This window comes from Mobula hypostoma, chromosome 1, assembly GCF_963921235.1.
Source record: "Mobula hypostoma chromosome 1, sMobHyp1.1, whole genome shotgun sequence".
Lineage (NCBI taxonomy): Eukaryota > Metazoa > Chordata > Chondrichthyes > Myliobatiformes > Myliobatidae > Mobula > Mobula hypostoma.
Genome location: NC_086097.1, coordinates 55476012 through 55497662, shown reverse-complemented (window position 1 = coordinate 55497662; position 21651 = coordinate 55476012). Strand labels below are relative to the sequence as shown.

At 39.4% G+C, this 21651-nt stretch overlaps 1 protein-coding gene across 3 annotated transcripts in view; it reads right to left on the bottom strand.

The window, feature by feature from the left end:
• Positions 1-16594: 16594 nt before the first annotated feature.
• Positions 16595-21651, bottom strand: part of LOC134347148 (E3 ubiquitin-protein ligase pellino homolog 2) — a 145186-nt gene continuing 140129 nt past the window's right edge. For all 3 annotated transcript variants that reach the window (XM_063049341.1, XM_063049350.1, XM_063049362.1), the window contains exon 7: positions 16595-19767. In XM_063049341.1, the coding sequence (XP_062905411.1) occupies positions 19201-19767 (567 nt within the window). In that variant the 3' untranslated portion in view covers positions 16595-19200. The remainder of the gene's footprint in view (positions 19768-21651) is intronic.

Below are 21651 nucleotides of genomic sequence, written 5' to 3'. Positions count from 1 at the left end.
TCATCTCCCTGCCCCCTGCACAACCTGATCTGAATTTGGTGTCTGTTCGGGTGCACTGTCTTAACAAGGCCCAACTGGTTAACATCACTGACAAGCAATAGAATCATCTCCCAGCCCCCTGCACAACCTGAGCTGAATTTGGTGTCTGCTCAGGTACACTGTCTTAATAAGGCCCAACCTGTTAACATCACTGACAAGCAATAGGATCATGTCCCCGCCCCCTGCACAACCTGAGCTGAATTTGGTGTCCACTGAAGCAAGGGAAGAAAAAACCAGAGGACATGGGTTAAGGGTGAGGGGGGAAAAGTTTAAAGGGAACATTAGAGGGGGCTTCTTCACACAGAGAGTGGTGGGAGTATGGAATGAGCTGCCAGACGAGGTGGTAAATGCGGGTTCTTTTTTAACATTTAAGAATAAATTGGACAGATACATGGATGGGAGGTGTATGGAGGGATATGGTCCATGTGCAGGTCAGTGGGACTAGGCAGAAAATGGTTCGGCACAGCCAGGAAGAGCTAAAAGGCCTGTTTCTGTGCTGTAGTTTCTATGGTTTCTATGGTTATTTCTTTCTAGAGATTTGATTTCATTTTCCTAATCAACAAAGCCAATCCAATCCCTCTCCCCACCTGTCTGTCCTTTCAATAAAGATGTATTTCATAGTCATAGTCATACTTTATTGATCCCGAGGGAAAGTGGTTTTTGTTACAGTTGCACCAAGAATAGAGTATAAATAAAGCAATATAAAACCATAAATAATTAAATAGTAATATGTAAATGCCAGGAAATAGGTCCAGGACCAGCCTATTGGCTCAGGGTGTCTGACCCTCCAAGGGAGGAGTTGGAAAGTTTGATGGCCACAGGCAGGAATGACTTCCTATGACGCTCAGTGTTGCATCTCCGTGGAATGAGTCTCTGGCTGAATGTACTCCTGTGCCCAACCAGTACATTATGTAGTGGATGGGAGACATTGTCCAAGATGGCATGCAACTTGGACAGCATCCTCTTTTCAGACACCACCTTCAGAGAGTCCAGTTCCATCCCCACAACATCACTGGCCTTACAAATGAGTTTGTTGATTCTGTTGGTGTCTGCTACCCTCAGCCTGCTGCCCCAGCTCACAACAGCAAACATGATAGCACTGGCCACCACAGACTCGTAGAACATCCTCAGCATCGTCCGGCAGATGTTAAAGGACCTCAGTCTCCTCAGGAAACAGAGACGGCTCTGACCCTTCTTGTAGACAGCCTCAGTGTTCTTTGACCAGTCCAGTTTATTGTCAATTCGTATCCCCAGGTATTTGTAATCCTCCACCATGTCCACACTGACCCCCTGGATGGAAACAGGGGTCACCGGTGCCTTAGCCCTCCTCAGGTCCACCACCAGCTCCTTAGTCTTTTTCACATTAAGCTGCAGATAATTCTGTTCACACCATGTGACAAAGTTTCCTACCATAGTCTTGTACTCAGCCTCATCTCCCTCGCTGATGCATCTAACTATGGGAGAGTCATCAGAAAACTTCTGAAGATGACAAGATGACACAAGCATACCACAATAGCACAGCATAGGAGTGAGCACAACACTGTTACAGCTTGGGGCATCAGTGTTTGGAGTTCAGTTCCGACGTCATCTGTAAGGAGTCTACATGTCCTCACCATGGAATGTAGGTACAGGAACCCTTAAGAGCAAGTGATCACAGTATGATAGAATTCACCCAGAAATTTGAGAAGAAGAAGCTAAAGTCAGATTTATCAGTCTTACAGTGGTGTAAAGGGATTTACAGAGGTACAAGAGAGGAATTGGCCAAAATTGATTGGAAAAGAACACTGGCTGGGTTGACAGCAAAGCAGCAATGGCTGGGATTTCTGGAAGCAATTCGGAAGGCACAACATATATACATCCCAAAGAGGAAGAAGTATTCTAAAGGCAAGCTGACACAACTATGACTAACAAGAGCAGTCAAAGCCAACATAAAAGCCAAAGAAAAGGCATATAATAGAGAAAAAAAATAGTGGGAAGTTAGAGAATTGGGAAGCTTTTAAAAACCAACAGAAGGCAACTAAAAAAGTCATTAAGAATGTAAAAGATGGAATACGAAGGTAAGCTAGCCAATAATATAAAAAAGGATATCAAAATTTTCTTCAGATACATAAAGTGTAAAAGAGAGGAGAGAGTGGCAATTGGAAAATGATGCTGGAGAGGTAGCAATGGGGGAACAGGGAAATGGTGGATGAACTGAATAAGAATTTAGCATCAATCTTCACTGTGGAAGATACTAGCAGTATGCCAGAAGTTCCAAAGTGTCAGGGGGCAAACGTGTGTGAAATTGCCATTATTAAGGAAAAGGTTCTTGGGAAACTGATAGGTCTGAAGGGAAGTAAGTCACCTGGATCAGATGGTGTACATCCCAGGGTTCAGAAGAAGGTGGCTGAAGAGATTGTGGAGGCATTAGCAATGATCTTTCAAGAACCAATTAATTCTGGCATAGTTCTGGAGGTAAATTGTAAATGTCATTCCATTCTTCAAGAAGTGAGAGTGGCAGAAATTATAGGCCATTTAGTCTGCCCTCAGTGGTTGGGAAACTGTTGGAGTCGATTGTTAACGATGTGGTTTCGGGGTACTTGGAGGCACATGATAAAATAGTCAGCATGGTTTCCGCAAGGGAAAATCTTGCCTGACAAATCTGTTAGAATTCTTTGAAGAAATAACAAGCAGGAAAGACAAAGGAGAATTGGTGGGTGGTGTATACTTGGATTTTCAGAAGGCCTTTGACATAGTTCCACACACAAGGCTGCTGAGCAAGATAAGAACCCGTAGTATTATTGGAAAGATTCTAGCATGAATAAAGCAGTGGCTGATTGGAAAGAGGCAAAGAGTGAGAATAAAGGGAGCCTTTTCTGGTTGGCTGCTGGCAACTAGTGGTGTTACACAGGGGCCTGTGTTTGGACTGTTTCTTTTCTATGTTATATGTCAATGACTTGGATGACAGAATTGATGGTTTTGTGGCCAAGTTTTCAGGTGATATGAAGATAGGTGGAGGGGCAGGTACTTTTGAGGAAATAAGCTAATGAAGGACTTAGAGCAGGAGAACTGGCAAAGAAGTATCAGATGGAATACAGTGTCTGGAAGTGTATGGTCATGTACTTTGGTAGAAGGTATAAAAGAGTAGACTGTTTTCAAAATGGAGAAAAAATTCAAAGATCTGAGGTGCAAAGGGACTTGGGAGTCCTTGTGCAGGATTCCCTAAAGGCTAATTTGCAGGTTGAGACAGTAGTGGGGAAGGCAAATGCAATGTTAGCATTCTTTTCAAGAGGAGTAGAATATAAAAGCAAAAACGTTACGTTGAAGTTTTATAAAGCTGTGGTGAGGCCTCACCTGGAATGTTGTGAGCAGTTTGGGGCCCTTGAGCTAAGAAAGGATGTGCTGATAATGGAGAAGGTTCAAAGGAGGCTCACAAAAATGATTCTGGGATTGAAGACCGTTTGCTAGCTCTAGGCCTGTATTCACTGGAATTCAGAAGAATTGAAACCTATCAAATGTTGAAAAGTCTCAAAAGAGTGGATATGGAGAGGTTGTTTCCTATAGCAGGAGAGCCTAAGACCAGAAGACTCAGTCTCACAATAGAGAGACAATCTTTTAGAATGGAAATGAGGAGGAATTTCTTTAGCTAGTGAGTGTTGAATCTGTGGAATTGGTTATCATAGGCGGCTTTGAAGGCCAAGACATTGGGTATATTTAAGGCAGAGGATGATAGATTCTTGGTTGGTCAGGGCATGAAGAGATACGGGGAGAAGGCAGGAGATCGGGGCTAAGAGGGAAAATGGATCAGCCACGATGAAAAACTGCTGATCACCTGGGATATTCACACACTCCAGAGTCTACAGAGAAACATGTCAGAAACGAAAAAGTGAACAGCAGTTCTGTAGGCAAAAATGCCTTGTTTTGATGAGAGGTCAGAAGAGGATGGCGAGACTAGTTCTTGTTGACAGGAAGGCAACAATAACTCAAATAACCACATATTACAACAGTGTTCCGCAGAAGAGCACCACCGAATGCACAAAATGTCAAACCTTGAAGTGGCTGGGTTACAGCAGCAGAAGACCATGAACATATATTCAGTGGCCTATTTACTAGGTATAGGAAGTACCTAATAAAGTGGCCACTGAGTATAGTATTTCAGGAAAGTCATGTTGTCAAAAATGGCGTCAAGTGGCTCTTGATCCCCCCCCCCTCCCCCCAGCAGCCCCCCCGTCATCTCTGCTCTGCCTCCTCTCCAATCTCATTCTGGTTCCATACCTCTTCCCTAACGGTTCCCATTTTCACCTCCTTTACTTATCAGAGTCCAGTGCTGAGTAGCCCTGTTTTGTTCCTGCAGTAATACCTGACCTTAACACTCACATCCCTCTACCTTGCTCCATCTGCCTCTCAACATTTTTCCCCTCTCTCTCTTTGCGTCCACCTCTAATTCAGCTGCCACTGTATCCCAGACCGAGTCCTACAACTCCAGCTCCCAGTATCACCTCAGTCCACAAAGCACCTTGGGTTTTCTCATCACTCCCTTCTTTCGCTTTATACTGTCCATTTTGCCTCTTCACTCTATCCTGATGCAGGATTTCAGCCTGAAACATTGGTAGTTCCTTTCCTCCCACGGATGCTTCTTGCACAGATGCTGTTCCTCCAGCAGACTATTCTTTGCTCACACATGCTTTGTTGTAAGTATTAGACTACTGATTTTAGCAATTGAGCAACAGTATATAGCGTGCCTAAAATTTTCAAATACACTGCTAGCAAGGAAGATTTTCTACTACGAACAAAGATTCAGAAGATTATCCAGCATTTGCCCGGATTACTTCAGTATTGTAAATTTCAAAAATGCTTAAAAAAGGGAACTTTTGAATACCTTGTTAGTTCCAGAGCAATAAAATGACAATAATGAATTTCATAATTCATTAGTTAATTGTAGAAAATGCATCTCTATATTTGTCATTGTAAAATAACACTGAATAAGTGGAGAACTTCACAATAAATTAAGACAATTTTTGCCCTTTTTCCAGTATACGTTCTATCCTCTGAACCACTATTTTGAAATGCAAAGAAATGCATTATTGGAAATAATTAAGTGATAAATTTATATCCTCATCAAAATAAGCAACAAGTTTTGGAAATGAAATAAATGGAACAAAATGCAGTGGACCCAAATAAGAAAAAGCTTATTTTAGATTTAGTCATGTGTAATTATGCAAGATTATTTAATAATCTATATGAAGGATCCTCAAAGAAAGAATGTTGATAATATGATAATCTGTCCCAAAATAGATGTGAAATATTAAGTTCAAAACTTAGAAATCTTAAGCTTAAATAAAGGAATTAGAGACAAGATAAATCAAGAAGTTAGTTAAAAATATGGCAGAGGTTTAAAGTAATTTCCTGGTTCTCAATGAAAATGTATTTCACTGAGAAATAAAGCTCTGTTGAAAAAGTGATTCATCCAAGAATTTAAGGATGGCATGAGAGTGAAAAATATGCTCCCAGAGTTGGTGATCCTGAGGATTAGGAAATCTTTAGAAACAAGTTTAATTAAAGAATCATAGAGGAAATAGATTATGACAAGAAATCAGCAAGAAATATGATAGAAAGATTTAAGAGGCTCTCAGATAGGCACATGAATTTGCAGAGAATGTAGGGATACAGACCATGTAGAAGAGGTAGGGATTAAGCGCCATTAGTTTAATTTGTTTGGCACAACATCATGGGCAAAAGTGCATGTTCCTGTGAAATGCAAACAACAGGAATTCTGCAGATGCTGGAAATTCAAGCAACACACATAAAAGTTGCTGGTGAACGCAGCAGGCCAGGCAGCATCTCTAGGAAGAGGTGCAGTCGACGTTTCAGGCCGAGACCCTTCGTCAGGACTAACTGAAGGAAGAGTGAGTAAGAGATTTGAAAGTTGGAGGGGGAGGGGGAGATCCAAAATGATAGGAGAAGACAGGAGGGGGAGGGATGGAGCCAAGAGCTGGACAGGTGATAGGCAAAAGGGATACGAGAGGATCATGGGAAGACGGGGGGGAGGGGACCCAGAGGATGGGCAAGCAGTATATTCAGAGGGACAGAGGGAGAAAAAGGAGAGTGAGAGAAAGAACGTGTGTATAAAAATAAGTAACAGATGGGGTACGAGGTGGAGGTGGGGCATTAGTGGAAGTTAGAGAAGTTGATGTTCATGCCATCAGGTTGGAGGCTACCCAGACGGAATATAAGGTATTGTTCCTCCAACCTGAGTGTGGCTTCATCTTTACAGTAGAGGAGGCCGTGGATAGACATGTCAGAATGGGAATGGGATGTGGAATTAAAATGTGTGGCCACTGGGAGATCCTGCTTTCTCTGGCAGACAGAGCATAGGTGTTCAGCGAAGCGGTCTCCCAGTCTGCGTTGGGTCTTGCCAATATATAAAAGGCCACATCAGGAGCACTGGACGCAGTATATCACCCCAGTCGACTCACAGGTGAAGTGTTGCCTCACCTGGAAGGACTGTTTGGGGCCCTGAATGGTGGTAAGGGAGGAAGTGTAAGGGCATATGTAGCACTTGTTCCGCTTACACGGATACGTGCCAGGAGGTAGATCAGTGGGGAGGGATGGGAGGGACGAATGGACAAGGGAGTCGCGTAGGGAGCGATCCCTGCAGAATGCGGGGGGGGGGGAAGATGTGCTTAGTGGTGGGATCCTGTTGGAGGTGGCGGAAGTTACGGAGAATAATATATTGGACCCGGAGGCTGGTGGGGTGGTAGGTGAGGACCAGGGGAACCCTATTCCTAGTGGGGTGGCGGGAGGATGGAGTGACAGCAGATGTACGTGAAATGGGGGAGGTGCGTTTAAGAGCAGAATTGATAGTGGAGGAAGGGAAGCCCCTTTCTTTAAAAAAGGAAGACATCTCCCTCGTCCTAGAATGAAAAGCCTCATCCTGAGAGCAGATGCGGCGGAGATGGAGGAATTGCGAGAAGGGGATGGCGTTTTTGCAAGAGACAGGGTGAGAAGAGGAATAGTCCAGATAGCTGTGAGAGTCAGTAGGCTTATAGTAGACATCAGTGGATAAGCTGTCTCCAGAGACAGAGACAGAAAGATCTAGAAAGGGGAGGGAGGTGTCGGAAATGGACCTGGTAAATTTGAGGGCAGGGTGAAAGTTGGAAGCAAAGTTAATAAAGTCAACGAGCTCTGCATGCGTGTAGGAAGCAGCGCCAATGCAGTCGTCGATGTAGCGAAGGAAAAGTGGGGGACAGATACCAGAATAGGCACGGAACATAGATTGTTCCACAAAGCCAACAAAAAGGCAGGCATAGCTGGAACCCATACGGGTGCCCATAGCTACACCTTTAGTTTGGAGGAAGTGGGAGGAGCCAAAAGAGAAATTATTAAGAGTAAGGACTAATTCCGCTAGACTGAGCAGAGTGGTGGTAGAGGGGAACTGATTAGGTCTGGAATCCAAAAAGAAGTGCAGAGCTTTGAGACCTTCCTGATGGGGGATGGAAGTATATAGGGACTGGACATCCATGGTGAAAATAAAGCGGTGGGGGCCAGGGAACTTAAAATCATCGAAAAGTTTAAGAGTGTGAGAAGTGTCACGAACATAGGTAGGAAGGGATTGATCAAGGGGGGATAAAACCCTGTCGAGGTATGCAGAAACGAGTTCGGTGGGGCAGGAGTTCCTGTGAGAGACTGTTCTATGTTCTGAATACAAAAATAGATTGTAGGTGCTTCTGGAGTAAAGCATGCAGCAAAGTTAATGCTTCTTCTATGAAAGCTGAGCCGAGGAGATTAATATAGTGAATAATGAAATAGTTAAAAAGATGTATACACGTTGTATTTGTTATAAGTGTAGTAAAAACAGTTGATAGCTGAGGGGCAACAGAGTGAGGAAGTTGAAAGCGTAGTTTGCCTAATATACTTTCTCTAACAGGGCCAGGGCTCATAAATACCTTGTATCTTCATGAGTTATTAAGGAGGGGGATGCAGAGAACATTTACCATCTTCCAAAGTTAATCAGAATCAGAATCAGATTCAGGTTCATTATCACTAGAATGTGATGTGAAATTTGTTAACTTAGCAGCAGCAGTTCAATGCAATACATAAACTAGCAGAGAAAAATATAGTAATAAATAAAATTTTTTTAAAAATAAGTAAATCAATTACTGTATATATATATTGAATAGATTAAAAACACATGCAAAAACAGAAATACTGTATATTTTAAAAAAGCGAGGTAAAGTCCAAAGATTCAATGTCCATTTAGGAATCGGATGGCAGAGGGGAAGAAGCTGTTCTTGAATCACTGAGTTTTTGCCTTCAGGCTTCTGTACCTCCTACCTGATGGTAACAGTGAGAAAAGGGCATGCCCTGGGTGCTGGAGGTCCTTAATAATGGAAGCTGCCTTTCTGAGACACCGCTCCCTGAAGATGTTCTGAGTACTTTGTAGGCTAGTACCCAAAATGGAGCTGACTAGATTTAAAACCTTCTGCAGCTTGTTTCAGTCCTGTACAGTAGCCCCTCCATACCAGACAGTGATGCAGCCTGTCAGAATGCTCTCCACGGTACAACTATAGAAGAAGGTTTCGAAGAGATACCAAATCTCTTCAAACTACTAATAAAGTATAGCTGCTATATTGCCTTCTTTATATCTACATCAATATGTAGGTAAAAGCCAGATCCTCAGAGATCTTGACACCCAGAAACTTGAAACCGCTCACTCTCTCCACTTCTGATCCCTCTATGAGGATTGGTATGTGTTCCTTCGTCTTACCCTTCCTGAAGTCCACAATCAGCTCTTTCGTCTTACTGACGTTGAGTGCCAGGTTGTTGCTGCAACACCACTCCACTAGTTGGCATATCTCACTCCTGTACACCCTCCCATCACCACCTGAGATTCTACCAACAATGGCTGTATTGTCAGCAAATTTATGGATGGTATTTGTGCTATGCCTAGCCACACAGTCGTGTGTTTATAGAGTCGAGCAGTGGGCTAAGCACACACCCCTGAGGTGCGCCAGTTTTGATCGTCAGCAAGGAGGATATGTTATCACCACCTTGAGGGAGTCTTGATCATAAGTGGGCCGAAACTCCTGAAGGCAGGTGGCAGATCAACTGATGATCCCACTGGTGATAGCACAGGACAGTTAACATCTTAGTCCACGTGTATTCTGTGACTCACCAATCCGCACAAATTGTGGTCTTATGGTTAGGAAGTTAAGGATCCAATTGCAGAGGGAGGTACAGAGGCCCATGTTCTGCAACTTCTCAAATCAGGATTGTGGGAATAATGGGGTTAAATGCTGAGCTATAGTCGATGAACAACATCCTGACATGGGTGTTTGTGGTGTCCTGGTGGTCTAAAGCCATGTGGAGAGCCATTGAGATTGCATCTTCCATTGACTTTTTGTGGCGATAGGCAAATTGCAGTGGGTCCAGGTCCTTGCTGAGACAGGAGTTCAGTCTAGTCATGACCAACCTCTCAAAACATTTCATCACTGTCGATGTGAGTGCTACCGGGCGATAGAAATTAAGGAAGCCCATGTTATTCTTCTTAGGCACTGGTATAATTATTGCCTTCGTTCTGGAACATAATTGTATAATTATGTTCCAGACAGACCCCAGAAGATTAGAAAAGAACAAATTTAACTTCACTATTCAGAAAGGAAAGCTGAAAGAAAACAAGATATTTCAGGTCAGTTAGTCAAATAACACTTGTTCATATAAGGTTAGAATTAATTATTAAATACGTGGTAACTCACTTAAGAAAATATTCAAAGTTCAAAGTTTTTCAAAGGTACATTTAATGTCAGAGAGATGTATACAATATACATCCTGAAATGCTTTTTCTTCACAACCATCCACGAAAACAGAGGAGTGCCCCCAAAGAATGAATGACAGTTAAATGTTAGAACCCCAAAGTCCCCCCAGCTCCCCTCCCTCCCACAAGGAAGCGGCAGCAAGCAATGATCCCCACTCCCCCCACCAGCAAAAAAAAAGCATTGGCACCCACCACCGAGCACTCAAGCGTGCAGCAAAGACACAGACTTGCAGTACCCCAAAAACTACTCATTCACCTGGTATTCAATATACCACAGGCTCTTTCTCTCCCTAATAAGGGAGAAAGAGGTGTCTCTGTTTCATATATTAAACAAAGTAATACTGTATTATGGAAGGGAAATCATGCCTTATCAAAAATCCTAAAGTTATTTCAGGAAATAAGCAGCAGGTCAGATAAAAGTTAGAGAAAAGATAGAGAGTACTTGGATTTCTAGACCGTATTAACAAGGAGCCACATAAGGTTACATGCTAAAGATTCATGAAGTTGAAATGAATAAATGGGAACATGCAAAGGTTTCAGTAATGGTAGTGTCACGTACTCCGTGACGGGAATAAAGAACCAGCAGAAATAGAAACCACTTTGGAGTCTTGTATTGCTATAAACTAATAATATTTATTAGTAACTACGCAATACAGTAACATAAATGTAGATAAATCAAACAGGTTAGTAATGATTATATATATAAGTAAGTGTGGAATCTATATATGTATGAAAAACCAAGCTTCTTTAAGTCTAGGGGTAAAAAGATACAGTCTTACGATGTTGAGTAAAGTTCAGTTCAGTTCAGTTCGTGGTAATTAGTTGGGGGGGGAGGAGAGAGAGAGAGAGAGAGAGAGAGAGAGAGAGAGAGAGAGAGTGAGAGAGTTAGTTAGTTAGTTGAGTTTTCAGGTGAGCTGATGCCGTCGATCTTCTCGTCGTCCTCCAAAGTCCTTTACAAGTCATCGACTGTGACTTTAACCAGGGAGACCGGTCTTCTGTGGTGGAGCTATCACCCAGGCGAGGGTGGACACACAGACAACTCCCCACCAGTCAACCCCTTCTCCTCAAACTGGAATAGCAAGTTGGATCGAACCGCCTGATCGATCCTCCAAAACCCACTTTCTCTGCGGGCACACAATGCTCCTTCAGTGTCCAGATCATGTGTCCTGAGGTCTGTATCATCTGACCTCCCATTTATTTCACCAGGCTAAGCATCACCTGTCACTCAAAGAGTCCCTCCTTCCTTTGTCTGTAAAGGAGTGCGCAAGCAGGCAACCAGTCCTTGGAAGTAACATCAACAACCAGCCTTTGGTCATCATAGCAACCTTCGAGCTGCTCGGTGCTGTCTCCAACTCCAGACTCAGTAGAAATCCAAAGTTACTTCCAATGCCTTAAAGTGACAGTCCAACCATTAATCTTCATTACTCTCTCTCTTTTCAAAAGCAACATATCAGTGGTAAATAACTCTGTCTCTCTCTCCTTTCCAAACAAACCATCAATGATAAATGTCTCTCTCTGTCTCTCTTCAAACAATTAATAGGGGCACTCCTGGATCCCCTCACAGTAGCAATAAAAGGATAATTTACAGATCAACAAGCAATTAGCTAGTGAATGCATTAGGGATCAGTGCAGAGACTTCAACTCTTTCAGAATCAGAATCAAGTTTATTATCACCAGCATTTGTCATGAAATTTGTTAACAGCAGCATCAGTACAATGCAATACATAACAACATAGAAAAAAATAAGTAAATCAATTGCAGTAAATACATACATATAGATATATAGTTATAATATATATTTTAAAAAGTGAGGTAGTGTTCATGGGTTCAATGCCCATTTAGAAATCATATTGCAGAGGGGAAGAAGCTGTTCCTGAATCATTGTGTGTGTGCCTTCAGGCTTCTGTACCTCCTTCCTAATGGTAACAATAATAAAAGTGGGTGATAGGGGTCCTTAATAATAGACACCACCTTTCTGAGGCACTACATCTTGGATACTACAGAGGCCAGTATCCAAGATGGAGCTGACTAATTTTACAACTTTCTGTAGCTTCTTTTGGTCCTGTGCAGTAGTCTCTCCCCCCATACCAGACAGTGATGCAGCCTGTCAGAATGCTGTCCATGGTACATCTATAGAAGATTTTGAGTGTTTTTAGGTGACAAACCAAACTTCTTCAAACTCCTAATGAAATCTAGCCACTGTCTTGCCTTCTTTATAGCTGCATTGATACGTTGGGACCAGGATAGATCCTCAGAGATCTTGACACCCAGGAACGTGAAATTGCTCACTCTCTCCACTTCTGATCCCTCTGAGGATTGGTTCGTGTTCCATCATCTTATCCTCCCTGAAGTCCACAATCAGCTCTTTCACCTTACTGAGTGCGTGGTTGTTGCTGCAATACTACTCAACTAGCCAGTATATCTCGCTCTTGCATGCACTCTCAACTCAATCTGAGATTCTATCAGAATCAGGTTTATTATCACCGGCATGTGACTTGAAATTGTTAACTTAGCAGCAGCAGCTCAATGCAATCGAGCAGAGAGGAAAAAATGTAATAAATTTTTTTAAATAATAAATAAACAAGTAAATCAATTACATATATTGAATAGATTTTTTAAAACATGCAAAAACAGAAATACTGTATATTACAAAAAGTGAGGTAGTGTCCAAAGATTCAATGTCCATTTAGGAATCGGATGGCAGAAGGGAAGAAGCTGTTCCTGAGTCACTGAGTGTGTGCCTTCAGGCTTCTACACCTACCAACAATAGTTGCATCTTCAGCAAATTTATAGATAGCATTTGAGCTATACTTAGCCACACAGTCACGGGTATAGAGGGAGTAGAGCAGTGGGCTAAGCACACACCCCTGAGGTGTGCCAGTGTTGACTGTCAGCGAGGAGGAGATATTATCACCAATCCACATAGATTGTGTTTTTCCAATTAGGAAGTCGAGGATCCAATTGCAGAGGGAGGTACAGAGGCCCAGGTTCTGTAGCTTATCGAACAGGACTGTGAGAATGATGGTGTTAAATCCCGAGCTATAGTCAGTGAACAGCATCCTGACATAGGTGTTTGAACTGTTCAGGTAATCTAAGACCATGTGAAGAGCCATTGAAATTGCATCTGCAGTAGACCTATTGTGGTGATAGGCAAATTGCAGTGAGTCCAGTTCTTTGCTGAGGCAGTTCATTCTAGCCATGACCAACCTCTCAAAGCATTTCATCACTGTAGATGTGTGTGCTACTGGACGATTGTCATTAAGACAACTTACAACTCTTCTTAGGCACTGGTAAAATTGCATATTTATAGTCCATATTAATGACTTAAATGGAGGAATGGAATTTAATGCATCAGGTTTGCTTGTAACACAAAAATAAATGATAAACTGTGAAGAACACAAATCAGCAAAGGGATATGAACAGGTTTAGTGAGTGAGTACAAAAATGGCAGATATTGTACAGTATGAAGAAGTTTGAGGTTAGATAGATAGATACTTTATTGACCTCAAAGGAAATCAGTGTCACAGTAGCATTACAAGTGCACAGATATAAATATTAGAAGGGAAGTAGAAAGAATAAGAAATAAGTTAACCACAAACAGTCTAACAGGAGAGTGGTCATCACTTTAGTGGATAAAAGATTAAAAATTTAAATATTAATTAAATGGTATGAAGATATTACACATTGATATTCAGAGAGACAAGAAACACCATAAGTTTGTATTCAAGTATAGCAAGTTATCATCTATAAGAGAAATGAAGTACAAGAATAAAAAATCTTGCTACAGTTATACTAAGTGTGCGCACATCTGGAGTATTTTACACAATTTTAGCTTTCTTATTTAAGGAGGGATAGACTTACTTTTGAAGTGGTGCAGAAAGGTTTACTTGACTGATTTCTGGGATGAAGGATTTGACCAGTGAGGAAAGATGATGTCTAAAGTTTAGAATAATAAGATACACAAAACATATAAGATTTTGCAATGCATTTACACAGCTAGTTTATTCCAACAATATCTCCCAAACCTGCAATACTCAGTTCCCATGACATTGCAAAAATATTTTCCCCCGAAAGACTGCAGTAATACAAAAAGATAGCTCAACAACATCTTCGCAAGGTCAATTAAGAGACAATTAATGCTAGTGTTGTCAGTGATGTCATATCCAAAAATATATATTTTTTAAAATGACATCTTTTTCACACTTTTGTTATCAAACCATATAAGTGATTCATTTCTAAAAATGGAGGAGGATCTGGTAATTATTATGCTTACCTACAAATGATGCCTACCCTGATGCATCCAGCCCTAAGAAAAATATCTAACTTCTTCTTGAATATATTTAAATAATTGTCTTCAACTGCTTTCTGTGGTGGAGAATTTCACAGGTTTACCATTCTTTGCTATGAAGTATCTTCTTATCTCAGTCCTATGTCTTACCTCCTTATCTGTAGATTGTCATCCTTGGTTCTGAACACACTGGCCAATAGGAACGTTTTTCCTGCATCTGTGCAGTCCCATTAGAATCTTGCAGGTGTCTGAAATCCCCTTTCATTCTTTACAACTCTAGTGAAAATAATCCCAATCAACCCAATCTCTCCTCGTATTTTAGTGCTGCCTTCCAGGAAACAGTCTGGTGAAACTTAATTCATAGTAAACACACCAGACAAGGTGAACCATAGTAAAGACACCCTTCCATTAGAAAATCAAGGATGCACATAATAGTCATGGTGCAGTCTCACTAAGGTCACATATAATTGCAGCAAGACATTCTTGTTCTTATACTTGAAATCTCTTGCTATGAAGCCCAGCACATAACACACTCTTAATTGCCTGCAGCAGCAAGATGTTTACCATCAGCAACATGTGCACAAGGACACCACTCCTCTTCCCAAACTACCACCATTCAGATAATAATCTGCCTTCCTCATATTTATTATACTGCATGTCAAGTTTGCTCATTGCCTCAACTTGTCCAAATCAACCATGGAATTCATTCAATCCTTCTCAAGGGTCAGCTTCCACCCAGCTTTGCATCATCTACTAACTTGAAGGTATTTCACAATCTTCATCCAAATCATAAATAAATTCCCTAATCCAAACCATTGATAAGTATCACAGATAGCTGAGATCTCAAAACTGATCCCAATGTTACCTCACTATAACTACCTGCCATTCAAAAATGACTCATTATTCTTTCTATTTGTATCTTACCAATTTTCTATCCATATTAGCACCTTTGTACTTTAATTTTGTATGTTGATCTCTTAAGTAGGATGCCATAAAAATCTTTCATTAAGTCCAAATATGTATGCCACATTTACTGATTCTGTCTCATCTTTTCTGCAAGTTATACCCTAAAACATTCCAGAAGATATATCCTTCATGATTTCCATTTCACAAATCTATGTTGACATTGTCTGGACCGTCATTCTTCTCTCAGTGTTCCACTTCGACATATTTTATAATTGACTCTAGTATTTCCCTATAACTAATGTTGCTAACTGGTCCACAGTTCCCTGTTTTCACTTTACTTCCATTTTTTTAAATATTGGAGTTATATTAGTTTCCTTCCAGTCCATTGGAGTAGTTCCAGGGTCTGAGGAATGATAGAAATACCCACCGATGTATATATTGGTGGATATTTGGGCTATTTCTTTAAATATCCTGGGACAAAGACTATTGAACCCTGATGATTTATTCGTCTTTAATTGTCGAATTTTCCTTACACTATTACCCTCCAAATACTGATTTCATACGGCTCCTCCCTCTCACTGTGATTTCTGCATGCCTGGGAGATTATTTATGTTCTTCTGCATGATGTATTTAGTCTTCCATTACTTTGCTCCCACACAAGTTCCCCTATTTCTGACTGTATTCAAAATACTTTTCTCTCAGCATATCTATAGCATATATAAATGCCTAAGTTTCACAAGGATCATCTCAGAATATTTGAATTGTTCTTGGTGTTGAGCAAAATTATCAGCAGGATAATAACATATAAAACTTTGAATAACCAAAATGTTTTCAAAAATACTAAAATAATTTTGCAATTAGACAAATAGATTAATTTAAACGAAATGAAGATTTCAGATGCAGAGGACAGTGCTCAAAGAGATCCCATCAGAAAAGTACAAAATATTGAATTATGGGAGTGAATTTTTTAGCTTTAGTAATACATAGAAGAACCAAGAGACAGATAATACAATTCACTTTGATTCAAATTAAATAGCATGAGGAATACGTTTGATCTAAGATAGCTATGGATAGATTTTCATTTTTAAGAATGGTATATGTACAAACCAAAGTTGATATTTTCAAAGGGTCAATTTTAACTTTTGATGGTGCTGTAAAACATTTAACAATCAAATCAGTCACCAAAAATCTTACCCTGTGAAATAAACAAACATGAGATTAAAAAAATCATGGCTGCTCAATTATTGTTTTCTTGAGGCTTTAACTGAAACTTAAAATTACTTTCACATTTTACCTTTGATGATCAAAGATAGGGAAAGGTTTGTCAATTTTGCCACTGTGTTGGCAAAAGTAATGTTTTCAGACATAATATTTTCAAAGTTATCCCTTCTCACTATTTAAGGAATATCATATTCCCTACAGCTGTGAATAGCATGAAGTTTTTAAATATGTTGAAATCTCAATAGCTCTTACAACCTGCATCTTGTTTATTGCTAAGTATAAACACAATAATGCAACACAGTAACCCAAATTAAAATAAAATGTATGCAATTCACAAGTATCTCAGAAAATGCCTTTATTAGCATGTGATACATCACAATAAATCAGTTAGCAACTGAGGCACCAGCAAGAATTTTACCAAACCAAGCTTTACTTATTTATATTTTAACTAGGGAATTTTCAATAGTGGATACTTTAAGAAGCAATATCCTGAAATTTTAATCAGAAAGCTCTTCATAAATTAACATTGATGTGACAATTGATAAAAATAATCAAAAGGTGATCCTTTCACTGACAATTGCAATTTTAAAATTTGTATTGTTCTTACAAGTAGGATTTGTTGCAGTTCATGTGACAAGATTAACATTTATGTTGAATACTGACAATTTCTACATGAACTTTTTCAACAATTTTGCAAGAATCGATTATTTTGTAATACTTCCTCTGCAAGATTTATAATGGTATTGCTGAGTGCTCAATATTTCACTATAATACCTAGACATTCAGGGGTTAATCTTTCTATATGCTTAGTGTAATTAAATAAAGGTCAAGCCCAATAATCCCTTATGTACTTCTATTTAACATGTTGTAACAGTTAAATTACATACAATCAGTAATGTTAAAAAATGGAGAGTAAATATATTAATCTTTACTGAATTTCCATGAACATATTTTCCACCATTAGTGGAAAGTACCAATGATAGTTGAAGATTAAAGCACAAGTTCTTAAAAGGGTAAAATCTTGTTACTTGACCTTTAGTCCAAACTAAGATAAGGAAAATGGCAATAATAATGCCACATTTAGAAGGACATGTTAATACTCAAGTCTCCAAATTATTCTGTACATAATAAGCAAACTAAAAAATTATATCAGTTTGTATCAACAAGAAATCCATAATGGCCAGATATGCAAATTTGTTTCTTAACCGCTAGGAAGTATCGCAAGCATAATACAGACCAAAACAAAGTTTTATACAGTACCGTGCAACATCTTAGGCACATGTAAAAAAAAAATGAAAAGTTTCTAAATACCAAAACAATGACTATAAAGAACAGTAAAAAGTAAAAAACTAAATCAAATCAATATTTGGTGTGACCATCCTTTGCCTCAAAACTGCATCAGTTCTCTTAGGTACACTGTCCTGCAATTTTATAAGAAAAGAGGCTGGTAGGATGTTCCAAGCATTTGGAAAACTTGCTGCAGTTCTTCTACAGACTTTCGCTGAAGCCACATAAAAAATCTAGGGTGCCTAAGACTTTTGCACAGTACTGTAAATCAAGATAGGTTTCCAATCTGTCATGAGAGATTTTTGTTTAGTTTTGCTTCAAAAGCATATTTTGAAGATAATAGTATCTTGTATAGATCTATCAAAAACACATCAAAGTAAACAGTCAAAGAAGAAAAAAATGCCTGTATTTGAATCCTGAATCAATGACCTTGGCTATTTACTATGGTAAATGTAATATTTACCAAGTTACATCTCAATTTTCATACATACTAGACTATGTGTTTTCCCCACAAGAATAGCAAAATAACCCTGGAGAAATATTAGCAAACATTTCAATGAGTGGCTTAAAATGCTACATTTGCATTATAAATAAATAATTTAATTGTGATTCAGCTGTTGTACTATTTTAAATTCGGGATAACCTTTGCTTTACAGAAGTTGGAAAGATTTTGGAATATTATAACCTGCCATCAAGGCATGCTCGTAGCTAAGATCCTGTTCATAATCATGCTGCTCAATTGTACTTTTAATTAAAAATTCTGTCATCGATACAGATACTTACGCAGGTATTTGCAGTTTGCTATATTTAAAATAGATATAAAATAGAACATGGGCAATTTAAGTAACTTGAACACCAGCAATTATTAGTACTATAAATAGTATTTGATGTCACATTAAAGATATTACTACAAATCATAAAAGGTAACTGGTAAAAAAAATTCTTAATTGTTTCAGTTAAATTGTCACAATATTTCCCTGTGTACCTTAAACTGGAGTAAGACTTCACAGCTGATCCCTTCATTCAAAAATGAGAGTAATTTCATAGCATAATATTGCAAAGAATTTCAGCAATAGTTTTCTAAAGGATTTTTAAAGCTTGTAAAGAGTACTCTAGTAGGTAGAAAACACAAATCCACCTTGCTGTTAATCTCTGTGCAGAATTCAGCTTCTCAATATTTACTTATACACCTGAGAATTTAAACCAAATTACAGTGACTGAGAAGGTCATTACTAAACATTCCTACCAAAAGAAAAACATTTTGAAATAATACTTTACTGCTAAGGTTACACAATAGCCATAAAATGATTTACAGCTTTATCTTGACAGGCCATTCAAGCATATAATGCAATATATTAAAACCATATAACTTATAAAACTATACAAAGGTCAAATTGTAGCAAAATAGGTTAGAATAATAGGATAACTTTTCTCTTTAGTTGTGGCTTTTCTGAATGGCACCTCTAAAACCTGCACCCAAAAAACAATTATTAATCACCATCTGCAATGCTGAAACTTGTATTTCCCCACCAATTTGATCATTGCCCTCCCACTCCTCCCCCAAACCTTTTCAAAGATTAACCAGGAATAGTGGAGATACAGCCACAATGGATTATTTTTCACAGTATTTTCCAAAATGTCCTGCTTGTCCTCTTTCAATTGTTCATCAGTCAATTGGTCCCTGGAAAATGAGTTTAATGATGCCTTGTTCTCCATTCAGTTGAATAGCACAGAAAGGACACGCTGCATGGAATGCATGAGTACCGTGTGGCAATGGAATTTGTGACCAATATTTTGCTGTTTTTTCAGAGCACACATGTCCACATGGGCTAAATGTATGTGTCGGAGGACCAGCATCCACATAAAATCCTGCTTCACAACCTAGCCAAAGGGGTACGTATGGACCCACAGTTCTGCACATGGGACATTCCCGCTCATTGGCTTCTGTATCACTGCGATGTCCCCAGTTGTGGTAACCATGGACATGTCCACAGCTGAGATAAGCCCAAGGCTGTTTCTCTTCCACAATGTCCTTACGATTAATGCTGGGAAATGCTAAGGTATTAAGACCAACTGGGCACTGAGGTCTAGCGGCATTTATCTCCTGTCGAAGAGCCTCAATGTGTTTTTGGGTAGGAGTATGGAACAGGCCATCAGCTGTTCTCCACAGAAGTGTTGCTCCACAAAGATCAACAAGCGAGCCATCTTGAAGAACATTGGTTTCAGTCTCCACCTAGGAAAATTATTAAAATGCAGTATACATCAGAAATTCATTCATTATTATTTCACATTAATATCTTATATACAGTATACCCGATGATCAACAGAGAAAGATAAATACATGGTCTTGTTTTATGACTTTCTAAGGTCAATTTCAATCTTGTAGATTTCAAGTGTGGAACTCAACACCAGCCCAGTAAGATTCAAGAATGACCAAGTGATACTGAGCAAGTCTATGTTCAAAGCTTCAAAGTGACACCAAGTTATTATTGGTTTCAGTACTTCAGCAAAATCAAAAATTAGAGAATATGTTACTGCTTATCACTATGAAATGACACTCAGTAGAAAGCATTTATGAATGTCAAAACATGACAAAACTTAGGTGAAGCTGTCAAGCTCTGATGACAGAGTAAGATGTCTGCTCTAACTAGGTTTACACCAGGATTTTCACTTAGGCCTTGGAAATAATGAGAGAAATAGAGTTTGGCCACAAATCAACTATAACTTTAGTGAATGATTGAATAGGCTCAAGGGGATAATTTACTTAATCCTGTCCCCATAAGTAGTAGATTGTGCTTTTATGTGGGACAGATTACAGTGACTTTGATTCCACTGACGTCAAATGAGTTCACCACAATGGACCATCTGCAGGAGACAAGCAAAATGGCAAATGAATGAGATATTGAAGGCTGGAATCAATTCCTCCATGAAAAGAATTTTTAAAAAAACAAAGAATAGAACATTAATGAAATACTCAAATGACCAGGTGTCATCTTTGTACAGAGAAGCAGAGTTAATCTTACAGGAGAGAATAGCAACAAAAGGTCATCAACCTAAGATATAAACACGGGAAAGTCTGCAGGTGTTGGAAATCCAAAGCAAAACACACAAAATGCTGAAGGAACTCAGCAGGCCAGGCAGCATCTATGGAAATGAATAAACAAGACGACGTTGAGGGCTGAGACCCTTCTTCAAGACACAAGATGTTAACTTTGTTACATCCAAGACTGTCTAACTAGTTGGGCACTTGCAACATTTGACCTTTTGCTTTTATTTTGAACTTTCAGGTGTTTTCTTTTGATTTTTAATGAGAAAACCAAAGTGATCAGAGGGGAAAACTGAAGCTAGTAAAGGATACACAAATGACTGCAGATAAAAAAAATATTTTGCAGCATCTGTGGAGGCAAAATTTTGGTCAATGTTTTGGGACAGAACCCTGCATCAAACTGAGCGCGACCAGAAACAGTCAGTACACCAGAGTCAGCAGGAGGGATGAAAATGAGTTTGGTAAGCAATAGGTGGAACCAAGTGTAAGGTAGTGGGGGAGGGAGGTGTTGGGTAGATGAAGCCAGGTGGGGGAGAGGGAGTGTTGAGACAGAGGCTGGTAGGTGATCGGTGGAACCAGATAAGGAAGAGATGATGGGTACGTGGAACCAATGGGGGAAGTGTGATGAGTCAAAGTAACTTTGGGAGCAGCCAATGATGCTTGCAACTTTGTCATATTCCTACATGAAATACATTAAATATACTACTCAATGTTTTAATTAAAATATACTCATAGTGTGCTACCTCTATCAATTTAGAGACAGGAAGACCAAAAAGAGCTGTTTATACAAATAGTAAAAAGATGTAAAGGTCAAAACATCAGCAATTAAGGGAACAGTGTTTGTGACTGAAACCAAATCTTAGATTTAATTACCCCACAATTTAGCAATATTTTTGCTCATCCTCCTGAGGGATATCTTATTCAAAAAAGCAAGCAAAAATTATTCTGGCCAATTAAAAATCATCAGTAATTGAAAAGCAGGAAAACACAGTTATTGGAAAATTTAAATATAAAGACAACATGCTATTGATACTCAACAACTTCGGCAGAAAGAAAAATAGTTAATGTTTC